General features: G+C 52.8%; 1 protein-coding gene across 3 annotated transcripts in view; it reads left to right on the top strand.

Annotated features, from left to right (window-relative positions):
* The window catches only part of TRIO (trio Rho guanine nucleotide exchange factor), a gene marked incomplete at its 5' end in the record, with an annotated part of 386,080 nt that extends 374,888 nt beyond the window's left edge, over window positions 1–11,192 (top strand). For all 3 annotated transcript variants that reach the window (XM_082621961.1, XM_082621962.1, XM_082621960.1), the window contains 8 exons: window positions 474–612; window positions 1,414–1,441; window positions 1,640–1,802; window positions 2,085–2,206; window positions 3,568–3,646; window positions 5,354–5,554; window positions 8,105–8,243; window positions 8,821–11,192. In XM_082621961.1, the coding sequence (XP_082478087.1) occupies window positions 474–612; window positions 1,414–1,441; window positions 1,640–1,802; window positions 2,085–2,206; window positions 3,568–3,646; window positions 5,354–5,554; window positions 8,105–8,243; window positions 8,821–9,375 (1,426 nt within the window). In that variant the 3' untranslated portion in view covers window positions 9,376–11,192. The remainder of the gene's footprint in view (window positions 1–473; window positions 613–1,413; window positions 1,442–1,639; window positions 1,803–2,084; window positions 2,207–3,567; window positions 3,647–5,353; window positions 5,555–8,104; window positions 8,244–8,820) is intronic.
* Between the last annotated feature and the right edge of the window lie 1,340 nt (window positions 11,193–12,532).

Genomic DNA, 12,532 nt, shown 5'->3' with positions numbered 1-12,532 from the left:
GAGAGCCAGTGGTGCAGGTAAAGTCTGAAGGTATTCTGCTGGAGAATTCCCTCATGCTCAGGGAGGCTGGTCTTTTTTTGTTCGACTCAGGCCTTCAACTGATTGGATGAGGCCCACCACGCTATGGAGGGCAGTCTGCTTCACTCTACCAGTTAAAATGTTAATCTCATCCGGAAACACCCAGAATGATGTTTGACGAAATATTTAGGTCCAGTCAAGTTATACGTAAAATTAACCATCATAGACACCTTTATATTTAATCCTTAAAATTTGATTTAAGAAACTTGGCTTTTATCTCTGGTCATTGAGAATCGCAGAAAAGTTTTCCTTCGCAGAGATCACTGTTCCTAAAGGAATCTCAGTCACCCTATATCCTCATAAATTGGACAGTCCACTTTTCTCTGATGCTTTCAGGAATTGTTTGCTGAACACCAGGAAGGCGTAATACTAACAATGTGTTGTGGTCCCCCTAGGAAGTCAACATCTTGGCACACAGCACTCCGTTTAAGGAAAAAATCTGAGAAAAAAGATAAAGACGGCAAACGGGAAGGCAAGTTAGAGAATGGTTATCGGAAGTCTCGGGAAGGACTCAGCAACAAGGTATCTGTGAAGGTGAGCAAGGGTGCCTCCAGGAACCTGTGCTCCTCGGGGAGCACGCAGGGCTGGTGCCGGCCCAGAAGGAGCCGTCGCGGACCTGGCGCCCAGCCTTGCCTGGCAGCAACCCGTCTCCCTCTGCCCTTGTGAGCAGACCCACAGGGCTTTGTAGGGGGCTCTCATGGGCAGTGTGGCGCAGGTATGCATACATATTCTGAGGAACCGGGTATACGGGTAAACCCCTGAGCGGGCGCATGTGTAGCTTACAAAGAAGGCTGCTGGATTCCCAGAGGGAGCAGACTCTAGGACCTCAGAAGCAGACGGAGCACAGAGCAGCTCAGACCACAGGGGAAGTGACCAGACACCGAGGCGCAGATTCACTGCTGCAGCAGATTCCCTCGGCGGGTGCTAAAGTCCACTTTACTCCCGTAATCAGATTGCCTTAAACCTGTGCAGGTTTTGCCTGGGGAGAAAGGAAACATCTCCTGAGGGGAACTCGAGGCCCCGGAGTCAGGGCCCTGGCAGTTCAGGGATCTGCTGGACTCAGCCCATAGGATGAGTAAAAGGGACTTCTCTGAGTGTAAGCAGCATTTGTGCATCTGTGGGTAGGAAGAAAAGTCTCTCCTACATCTGTGTGACACGAAGCCTTCCAGTGCATTCAAAGGCAGTCGGCGTGTGGTCAGTTTTGATTGACACGCAGGCAAACCAAGTCGTGTTTCCTCTCATCTTTCAACAACAACCATAGCCCTAGAATAGAAGCAGTATATCTCAGAGTAGCTCGTGTATCTGGTTAATAGCTGTGCGCTTTTTCCATTTCAGCTTCTCAATCCCAACTACATCTATGACGGTGAGTTCTGTTCCTTTTCTTGTAGACTTTAGAGGGTAGGTCTACGGGGCATTTCAGGACACTCGAGTGTAGCCTGTGGACGTGGGTGTTCTGTGGAGCTCTGGGCCTGGGCAGCATCTCGTTCATTTGTTGGGGGAGGTTGGTGGGCACAAGAGGGGCGGCTGGGTGACCAGCGTTACTGACCCCTTTCTCGCGCAGTTCCCCCAGAATTCGTCATTCCCTTGAGCGAGGTCACGTGTGAGACAGGGGAGACCGTTGTTCTTAGATGTCGGGTCTGTGGCCGCCCCAAGGCCTCGGTCACCTGGAAGGGCCCTGAACACAACACCTTGAACAGCGATGGTCACTACAGCATCTCCTACAGGTGAGGGAAGCCCCCTCGGGGGTCAGTTTCACAGGCAGTGAGCATGACCCCATTCCACTGGGACTGGCGCGGCCGATTCCGTGGGTCACCTCTGGCCCTGGGACGTCTCCCGTGAGGAAAGGTGTCATACCTGGGTGTGCAGCTAGGATTGAAATCCCACTTGAAATTGCCCATCAGTATTTGAGCTCCTCATTTCCTATGACCCCGAAGGAGAGAGGTCGGGGGGCTGGCGGCGGGGAGAGCTGAGCCTTTCTGAATGCCGTGTGCCCTCCTCTGTGGCAGTGACTTGGGAGAGGCCGCTCTGAAGATCGTTGGCGTGACCACTGAGGACGACGGCGTCTACACGTGCATCGCCGTGAACGACATGGGCTCCGCCTCGTCCTCGGCCAGTCTGCGGGTCCTAGGTGAGCTGCACCCCAAGCCCCACACGCTCTCGATGTGGCCTGAGATACGTGACGAGTCACTCGGGGGCTGCACGGAGCAGGCCAGCCTCTGGGACACCCAGGCGGGTGCCCTCGGGCAGGGGAGGCTCACGGTGAGGCCTTCCGCCCACGGCCACTGAGCGTGTGAGCGTCTGGTCCAGCCTCCAGGTGGGAGCAGACCAGCCTGTACTCCTAGCGCCCAAAACATTCTCGTCCCCAGCTTCTCAGTTGTCCGATTGTTCAGTTGATGCTTTAGCTCTAAGAGAAGCTCTTCTCAGTCAGTTTCACGTAGAACAGAATGGAAAGAAAGGAAAGATGGGAGTGTGGGTGAGCCCCGAGCAGGCTCTGTGCCCGTCCTAGACCGTAACAGCCCTTCCAGAGGGTGTGTCGTCCCGCCCTTCCATGAGCGCAGGGCGACCCTGGTGGGACTAAAGCCCTTGCTCTCTCCATGGCCAGCAAGGTCTGATCTCTCTCCTCAGCTAAACCCTGAGCTGCTGGCAGCAGAACTCATATCTTAGGCCTTTTAGAATTTCCTGTAGATGCGCTTGACGTATGTAGATGCTTAGTGAGCAACACAAACTGGCTGATTTCCAGCTACCATTTCACAGGAGGCCAGCTGTGCAGTCCAGGGCTGCTGAGATTTCTCCTGGGTCCTCCAGCTGCACCAGGTATAGGATGCAGCCTCCTGGAATGACAGTTAAAGAACTAAAATAAGTAAATTAAACAAAACCAATTTTTTAAAACTATGGTAAGTAAATAAATAAAAGGACTAAAAGATGAATTGAGTCCAGGAGTGCCCTGTGTGTAGACAGTAAACGGAATTGTCTTTAAAAGTTTATGTGCTGTATATCTTAATCCCATATATTTTAACCTCATAAGTGAAAGAAGGGAAGGGTTCTGGTTTTTGGATCACAGTGCAGGAAAGGAAGATAATTTTGAATTTGACAGTAGAGAATCACCAATGTTCTGATTTTTAAGAGACGTCACAAAAAGTATACAGGTGATTTTTTTTTTTTTTTTTTTTTAACAAATCACTGGTGAAAGCAAAGGAACTTAGGGAGATAGAAGGCCGTTCACAGGAATGGTCTTACGGAAGTGCAAATGGGAAAATAATGGAAAAGCAAGTGTGTGTTTATTTCTGTCACATAAATCCATCTTTGTCTCATACTAAGTCCCAGCTCAGTGTGGATTTTATACTTCTGGTGCGTCTGCATTTCCACAAGCCTCCGTTCAGACGCTCAGCAGCCCGGGCAGCTGCCACATTGGACAGCGCAGGGCTCTAGTCTCCTTCCCCGAGAGGTGCCCCGTACACCAGGCTCAGGGAGATGCTGCCTTTCTTGCAGGTCCAGGCAGTGATGGCGTCATGGTGACGTGGAAAGACAACTTTGACTGCTTCTACAGCGAAGTGGCTGAGCTCGGCAGGTATGGTGGAAAACCCGGAGCGCCTCCCGAGATCGCAGAGTGAGAGACACGACTCTCTAGGAGCCCACAGAGAAAGTTCAGTGGTGGATTTTGCCAGCAGTTGGAAGTTAGATGTATTACATCTGAAATGTAAGCTGTAATTGCCTGTTGGTATTAAATGCTGAGGAAGTGAGGAGGAGATTGCCAGCGCAGGTTCCAAGAGAGAATGAAGGCTTAACACCGTGAGCCGTCCGGTGATGTGATGAGTCCACTTCTGCTCCGTGTCCAGGGCAGCACTGGCTACGCCCTGTTCTTGGGAGAATCCAGGGAAGAGTCACTCACACCCCTTCTCGTGGCACATTATTCTCCTCTGGAACCCAGTTGAGAGGGGCTGAATGTGTCCTTCAGGTCTCGGCTGTGCCTGGAGATTTAGGGTCCCCCTGCATAGACCAAGAGGGGGCTTCGACAGAGAGGGGCTGTTCCTCTCCGGATGGCAGCCAGGGCTCAGGCGGTGGCTCAGCGGTGCCCTCGGTCACCCTGCTCCTTCTGAGGCGGCACAGCACTCAACCACACCTCATGTCGCGTCCCGTAGGGCAAGAAAAAGGTCAGAAGCATGACAGCTGAGCTTGTCCCCGTTAAAAAGCTTTCCGAGACCCCCCCGCCACCAGCAGCAGCCTCGTACACTCCAGTGGCCATTCCTGGGTCCGCTGGCTCCAGGGATCCATGCACACGCCCGTGTGGATCAGCCCGAAGTGCCTGTCCGTCATCTGTCGCCGCACGAGGCTCAGCCCTGCTGTCCAGAGCAGCAGAGATGTATCACTTTGTGCGACGTGCCCCTGACCGGACAGTTATTCTTTGGTCCCTCCTGGGCTTGGTCAGCTGGCACCCCCATGCCTCACCCACGTGTCTGTGGCCTCTCTCCACACAGACGTTCACCCTGGGCCTCCTCGTGTGATGGCAGTCGCAGCCTGGGAGAGCAGAAGCAGAGGCTACAGCCTCCCAGGGCCCAGCTTCAGAAAGTAACAACCACACTTTGTCCACATTCTGTGGACGCAAACAGCCACCCGCCAGCCCAGATTCAAGGGGGGAGAAAGAGACTCCGCCTGTCCGTGGGAGGAGGGGCAAAGCAGTGTGCCCGCCTTCCTCCCCACAGTCTGCATTCCCCAGCCCCCAAATCTCATCCCACCGTGGCAGCTGGCTCAGGCTTGAGGTCCAGGATCTTGTTATCCGGATCCAGTCGAGGTGCAGCCGAGGCTTCCTGAATGTGGTTCGCTGGGTGCAGCTCCAGAGACCACAAACTAGAGATGAGTTACCAGCCCCCCGACTCACATCCTGCAGCGGCAAGGCAGACACAGTGAGGACAGTAGTCGCTCCCGTCCGAAGTGGGGTGGCATGGGGTGCCCAGGAGCCACCTAGGAGTCCGTTCCAAGCTTCTTCATGCGACGAGGTTTTCACGAGAGCGAGGTGGAAGCCGCCTGGTACATCTCACGATGTCACTGCTGCTCCATTCAGCAGCGGGAGGAAGTCACGTGGCTGTCCGTAGCCAGACGGAGGCCCCCTCTGGGAGGGGAGGAGACAGGACAGGACAGGCACAGGCACAGGCAGGCTTCCGTCGCGTGGCTGCAGCCCTTAGGCCAGTGGCTGGGGAGGCTGCCTGAGTTAGAAGAGTCTTTTCTCCGTGACACGCTCAGAGTCCTCTGAAAATGACCTTCTCCACCTATCTTCCAGGGGCAGATTCTCTGTCGTTAAGAAATGCGATCAGAAAGGCACCAAACGAGCAGTGGCCACTAAGTTTGTGAACAAGAAGTTGATGAAGCGCGACCAGGTCACCCACGAGCTTGGGATCCTGCAGAACCTCCAGCACCCGCTGCTCGTCGGCCTCCTGGACACCTTCGAGACCTCCACCAGCTACGTCCTGGTTCTGGAAATGTGCGTACCCGCCAGCTCCCTCTCCCCTTTCTAGCACTCGGCCTCAACTCCAAGTGGTCTTGCTGTTTATTCTCTAAGAAGTATAGAAATCAGGATTTTAGGATTCACAGAACTTCTAAAAAAGCACGTCTGCTCTCAGAGACCACAGTTCTAGAGCTTTCCAGCAATGCTAGAGGGAAGTATAGCTGCCTGACAAGGAAGCACAAACCTAGCATCAGAATGCTCCCCACCCAGGCTCCCTCGGGCGTCTCAGCCAACCTGGAGATGCGCCCTGGTTCCCCGAGAGGCCAGGCCTCCGCAGACCACAGCCTTGCTTGTGCTCTTAGGCTGGCCTGGTCCCATGTGTCTGCCCAGCTGGGCGAGCCCGGCTGGTGGGCGCCTGCAGTGGGCCGGCTGAGACCTGCTCGTGTCTGGTGCTTCAGCATCCAGCTCTGCCCTGGGGCCCGTCCTGCCCCTCCAAGGGTGATTAGAATGGGAGCGTAGGTGCGCCCTCTGGAGGGGGGTGGCTCCCCACAGGGCAGCCCGCTGGTCCCCGTGGTACTTGCTGGGCCCTGTGTGCCATCTCAGGAAACAGTTGCGTCGTTTAAAGATAAAGTGTGAGACCTCTGACCCAAGAGCAGGGGGCCTCAGCCTGGGGACATTTTACCCCCAGGGGACGTTTGGCAAAGTCTGCAGACGTTTTGCTGGTCACAGCCCGCCGTCCCGCAGGGCACAGGGTGGCCCTGCAACAGAGGACCGTTGTCCCAAAGTATCGGTAACACCGGGTTGAGAAGCCCTGCCCTTAGAACGTTCTGGTCTCTCTGAGACACCTCATCATGCAGCTTTGTTGAAATTCCTAGTCCTCCTTTTCAGGGGGAGTCATTTCATACGTTTCCTTGGATTCATGAGTCCGTTTCCATCGGCCGGAGTGCCATCTTTTGTGCCATTTCCTAGCTCTTGACACGTTGTTGGGAAGAGTGGGCCTGGCAGGAGGACCAGCCGTGGAGCCGCGTGGGGCGCGGTCACAGGGACCGTGACCTCCTCGCTCGCGGGGACTCCCTTGAGGCCCCGCACCCCCCATCCCATTGGTCACACCTGTAAAGAGTCTGGAAGTGCCTCCGCGTCCAGTCTTCACAGGTGCAGCTGCTGCAGGCCCCTCGGCGCCAGGTCGAGCCTCAGCCTCGCTCCCCGCCGACCCCAGGGAGGGGATGTTTCGAGGATGTCCCCGCCCAGGGCTCCCGCTGGAGCATCTCTGGGCCTGTCCAGCCCTCTCTGCGGCCTAACAAACCTCCCAGATGGCGGAGGGAGCAGGAAAGGCCTCCGCCCTCCCCAGCCGCCCCCAGGGCTGGCCATCCTGTGGGAAGGGCAGGTTGGTGGACCTGGGGCTCATTTCTCAACCTCGGCTCCCGTGGACGCTCAGCTACTTGAAGGATCGTTATGGGGCTAAAACGATGTCCAGGCAGAGGCCTGGCCCCTGTGGACCCTCAGTACCGGGGAGGGTACTTTCTGGCTCTAGAAGCTTGGTGACTAAAAGCTTCTGCTCATCTTCCTCAGGGAGTTTCAACAAGAAAGAGAGTCCTAGAGTCCTTGTCAGAAATCTCCTGCAGGACCTCGGTTTCTGGTTTACATTTTCAGAGCGTTCAGCTGTCATTTCTTTTCATTGGAAACTAGATGGTTTGGCCTCATCATTGCTGTTAATAGGGTTAATTTTCGTAACAAACTACTTACTACCAAAGTTCCCTTGATCACTCGACGTTACCAAACAGGTGGCTGATCTTTCCATAAATTTCTGTTCTACAAAGAGGGCAGCCTAGCCCAGTGTCCAGGGAGGCCGGGGCCAGACCACCTCATTGCAAGCCTAGCCTTCCCTTATGAGCTGTGTGACCTTGGGAAAGTTACATACATTCTCTGTGCCTCCGTTTCCTCATCTGTAAAATGGGGACCATAAAACACTCTTCCCAGAGAGTTGTCTTGAGGATTAAGTGAATTGATAGAAAGCACTTAGTCCCTGGCACAGGGCTGCTCTGTATAGGTGTTTTTTAAATGTTAAAAGTAATTTCACGGTAGGAAGACTTTGAGTCCAACGTGAAGCCCTCACTGTATTGTCTGTGTCTTAACGTTCTCTCGTTCAGCCGTCACATGACCCACTTTCCAGATGATGAGACGAAGGCTTGGGGAGGTGGTCTCACATTATCCCCTGCTCCAGCAGATACCTGCAGAGCGCCTGCTGTGTGCCAGGCACTGCCAGGCAGCTTGCCCAGGTCTTGTGCTCACATCCAAGGGGCAGGGTTTGAGTCAAGCCTGCTGGGGGTTGGGTTGGGGAGCCTGGGTGCACCCATCTCCGCCTCCCAGTTCCCTCTGTGGGTCCAGATGCCTTGTTCCCCACTTGTGCCTCCACAGTGAGCTTAAAAAGAAATCGCCCTCTTGATCCCGTCCTGCCTCCAGGTAGAGGTATGATCCCCAAAAGCTGACAGAGCAGTGACAACGGGGCACGGAGGTGATGCGTATATCGCGGGAGACGGGTCTAAAGTGACCGACCCGCACCGTTAACGCACATTCCTCCCTCTGCAGGGCTGACCAGGGGCGGCTCCTGGAATGTGTGGTGCGATGGGGAAACCTCACGGAGGGGAAGATCAGGGCATATCTGGGGGAGGTTCTGGAAGCCGTCCGTTACCTTCACAACTGCAGGATAGCACACCTGGACCTAAAGGTTAGTGGGGCCCCGGGGACGGGGAAGCCGAGGGACCCCAGCGCGGCCACGCGGGATGCAGAGCCCACTCTCGGCCTGTCCTCTGAAGCCAGGCCAGGAGCCTGTGGGGACTGGGGACCAACACAAGGGGTGGGAAATGGGAGCAGTGATTTCTAATCTCTGTTTTTAAACGTTGGATATACACAAGCAATAAAGTACCAGGTAAACGTGTGAGGTCTTCAGACATTTCTTGCGATTTCAGGGGCTTCCTGTGAGTGTCGCTGGGTTGGGGCGGGGCTGGAGCAGGGGGACGGAGGCGGGAGGCGGAGGGTCGCTGTTGCCACCGCCGGGAGGGAAGTGAATCCCCGGCTTCGCTCGCCGGCACTGTGGAACACAGCAGCTGCGCGTGACAGTTCCGGAGAAGTCGGGGCAGCTCCTCCTCTGTGTTGCCTCTCTGTCCTCCTCCCGAGGGCTTTGTCCTGTTTCACATGTGGACGGTCGGCGCCCGTCGACCTCGTAGGTCCCTGGTGAGCCTCGCACCTCAGCTTGAGGTTGGGGTCGCTGGAGGGGATGACGGTTGTCTTGTCCTGTCTCCTAGCCCGAAAACATCCTAGTGGATCAGAGTTTAGCCAAGCCAACCATCAAACTAGCTGACTTTGGAGATGCTGTCCAACTCAACACGACCTACCACATCCACCAGTTGCTGGGGAACCCCGAGTTCGCAGCCCCCGAAATCATCCTGGGGAACCCGGTCTCCCTGACCTCGGACACGTGGAGTATTGGAGTGCTGGCCTATGTGCTTCTCAGCGGCGTGTCGCCCTTCCTGGACGACAGCGTGGAAGAGACCTGCCTGAACATTTGCCGGCTAGACTTTAGTTTCCCAGATGACTACTTCCAAGGAGTGAGCCAGAGGGCCAAGGACTTCGTGTGTTTCCTCCTGCACGAGGACCCTGCCAAGCGTCCCTCGGCTGCGCTGGCCCTGCAGGAGCAGTGGCTGCAGGCGGGCCACGGCCACGGCCACGGCAAAGGCGCGGGCGTCCTCGACACGTCCAGACTGACCTCCTTCATTGAGCGGCGCAAACACCAGAACGATGTTCGACCGATCCGTAGCGTTAAACACTTCTTACAGAGCAGGCTTTTGCCTAGAGTCTGACCTGTCTTGAAGTCCTTTCTCATTCTCTTTCACCTGCTGATCAGCTGTTCATTTGAACTTTGAAGAGAAACACAAACCAACATAACTGACCAGCTGCCGTGCGTTCATCGTGTGAAATTGCATTCCGAGTGAGCTGTGCTCGGCAGTGCCCGGGACTCGGGCTGCAAGCTGTGCCGGGGTGGAGGACCTTCTCGAACACTCCGCGAGGGCGGAGACAGCATTGCTGTGTCACAGTCTTTCATTCAGGTTTCTGCAAAAAATAAAAAGAAACTTTTTTAAACGAACATGAGTAGAATTTTGCAAATTTAACATTTTCCAGGATTTCTTCAAGGAAGCGAAATGCCTATGTTCAACCACTGGTGTTAACGAACAAAACAGAGATACTGGACACCTCTGGGGAAGACCCCCGCCCCAGCGGCGGCCGTCTCCGTGGCCTCGTCCAGCTCGGGGTCCCCCTGGCTCTGAGCTTTTCCAGCTGCCTGGTCTGTGTGCCTCTGGCCCCGACGCCAGACTAGGCTTCTGAAACGTGCATTCAACCTCAAACTTTTGCATAAAAATAGAATGAGTCGTTTTGCCCTGATGAAAAGTAGGCCTTACTTGTATATAAGACTGGTCCTGCCTTCGGTCTGTCCTTTACCCCCACTGCCTTCCCCGCCCCCCCGCCCCCGCTCCCCGTCTCCCACCCGGGGCTTCCTTTGGGGGTCCGAGGGGTCTGCCCACCCACCGAGGACATCGGGTTGGCTCCTGCCCCTCCGCCCCTCCCCACACGTCCCACCCCCAAGCCGTCAATCAGATTGTTGAGCAGTATACAGTCAGATGAAAATACTGTAAATGCACTCATTGGGGTTTTTTTGGTTTTATTTCATATCATGTGCAATGTTGTGGCTTTAACATTTTATGCAACTATTTATGAAGACCTCTGTTGTACCTGTAATAAATATATAGAAAAAGCACATACTTCGTACGGTGAGCTTTATGGTTTTGTGCGTGTGTCGGGGGGGGTGGGAGGGGGGTCTTTGCCCTGTGCCATCGGTTCAGAGAGACTTAACTCTTCGTGAAATTTGTCAGTTTTGAGGACTGTAAAAAGTGATTTCATACTCTGAATATAAAACTGGATAATAGGATAATGTTTTAAATTTTATTATGCTATTATTCAGAATGCCAAAGTATTATTTTTTTTTCCCCAAAATCAGTCTGGACATTTCCTACTTTTTAGACTTTTTGACATTCAACTTTCTGTACAAAAATTGGCTGGATTTTGAGCTTTTGGTAAGAAATAAAAGCCAATTAAGCACTAGCCGCCTTGAGGCTGGCATTGATGTCTGTGGCACTGTGGCAGAATTCACGCTGGTGTGGGAGGCCCTCAACAAAAGACGCTGCGTTTCTGGGCACGCTTGAATTTTTCTGGATGTCTTTTTATCCTCGTTGTGTGAAATACACTAAAAAAAACAAAAAACAAAAAAAAACAGCCCGCTTCCCAAGCCAGCCAGACACCTGGGTCTTCAGCCATAAACTGGCATAGTTGAGCTTTGCAGCTTCCAATGTATTTTATTTATTCTTTTGTTGGGTTTTTGTTTGTTTCTTGTAAAATTGTACAGAAACTTTTTAAAAGAAATTGGATTCAAAACTGGATGTGTATTCGTAACCTCACAACTTTTATTTGTGTATTGTTTCTTTTATTATTTCAGTTAAATTTTTACATTATTTTGCATGTATATTTCTTTGTACAGAGACCTTACATGTTTACACAGTATGATGTGATGTAAATATTTTATTTTGCCATCAGTTATTTTAAAAAATTAAACATATTTGCCTGATGTTCGTGTTAGGCCTTTTATTCAAGTTGGTCACTATTGAATCAAAAAGCGAGATCGATGAGGGAGAGACTGAAGGAGAGGCCTCTGGTGGGTCAGGGGAGGGGCGTGGGGAGGAGAATATTCTGGGTTGGGAATCCACTGTAGGCCGCCAGAAACGGCAGTCGGTCATACCCCTGCAGACTGGTGCACAACCCAGACTCAGAAGACACTGGCATATAAACCAGAATGCCAGCTGACTGTTTACAGAGAGGCTGCACTGGTCCTGGTTAGAATAACTAAGGTACCCCCGGTTCTTGATGAACACATAATCAGAGCAAGGGGAAAAACTGTTGCAACTTGGCCACAGAAAAGCAAAATTAATGTTGTTCAGATGGATTAAAGCACATGAAACACTAGGGTCCAGCACCTGCATTAGGAACAATCCCAAGAACCCACACCTGCGAAGACCCCCCGGTGGGGGCTTCTGCCTGCTTCTGACAGTGGGTCATCTTTCCTGATGACCACTATCATCTCTCTTGTTCTGATTCCTTTTTGCTTTCTTTTTTGACTTGTTCCCCCTGGGATCATGATTCTTTGCTCAGCACACTATAAAGGCTATATTTTTCATCTGTTTGATCCTGAAGGTAAGACAAATGTGAGAGGATGACATGTGTGCTAAGACCCCAAGTCCGGGCGTGGGAAGCTCGCTCCCCCTGAGGTGTGTGCTTCCTCCCGGGTGCCAGGACAGCGACGCTCGGTGGGCCCTGGAGGGACAGAAATGCAGGGTCAGTCCTAATACGGCGTCAGGCCCCAGAGGGAGTCCTGTGGACACCACGTGGCACACCTCAGCAGCAGGAGCGAGGCAAGGGTCTGCTGTTTTTTAATCGGACACTTGTTGAAGGAAGTAGTTATGCCTGTGGGTTAGCAAAGCATCTCACGAGTGAAAAGTGTCCTATCATGATCACTACCTAGATTTCTCAAATAGCAAAATACTATTCTGCATGTTTCTCTCTCTCTCTCTCTCTCTCTCTCTCTTTCTCTCTCTCTCTCTCTCTCTCTCCCTCTCCTCTCTCTCTCTCTCTCTCTCTCTCTCTCTCTCTCTCTCTCTCTCTATATATATATATATATATATATATGTATATGTATGTATATGTATTTTAATCCAGGCATTCTCTAGCTCTAAAGGAAAAAAGATTACCGGTATTTTTGTGCAATAAATTATGAGTATCATCTTAAAGTCATATCCAAAGAATATTGGACCATTGTAGACCATTGGAAGGAAAGGCCTTTCAACTGTACATCTTTGAGACATAACTGTAGAGACAAAGAATCCGTGGGATTGATAGGTCGCTCTGTGTGTG

Source organism: Mesoplodon mirus, assembly GCF_964341445.2.
Source record: "Mesoplodon mirus genome assembly, chromosome: 5".
NCBI classification, from domain to species: Eukaryota; Metazoa; Chordata; class Mammalia; order Artiodactyla; family Ziphiidae; genus Mesoplodon; species Mesoplodon mirus.
This window is presented reverse-complemented; position numbering and strand designations above follow the sequence as displayed.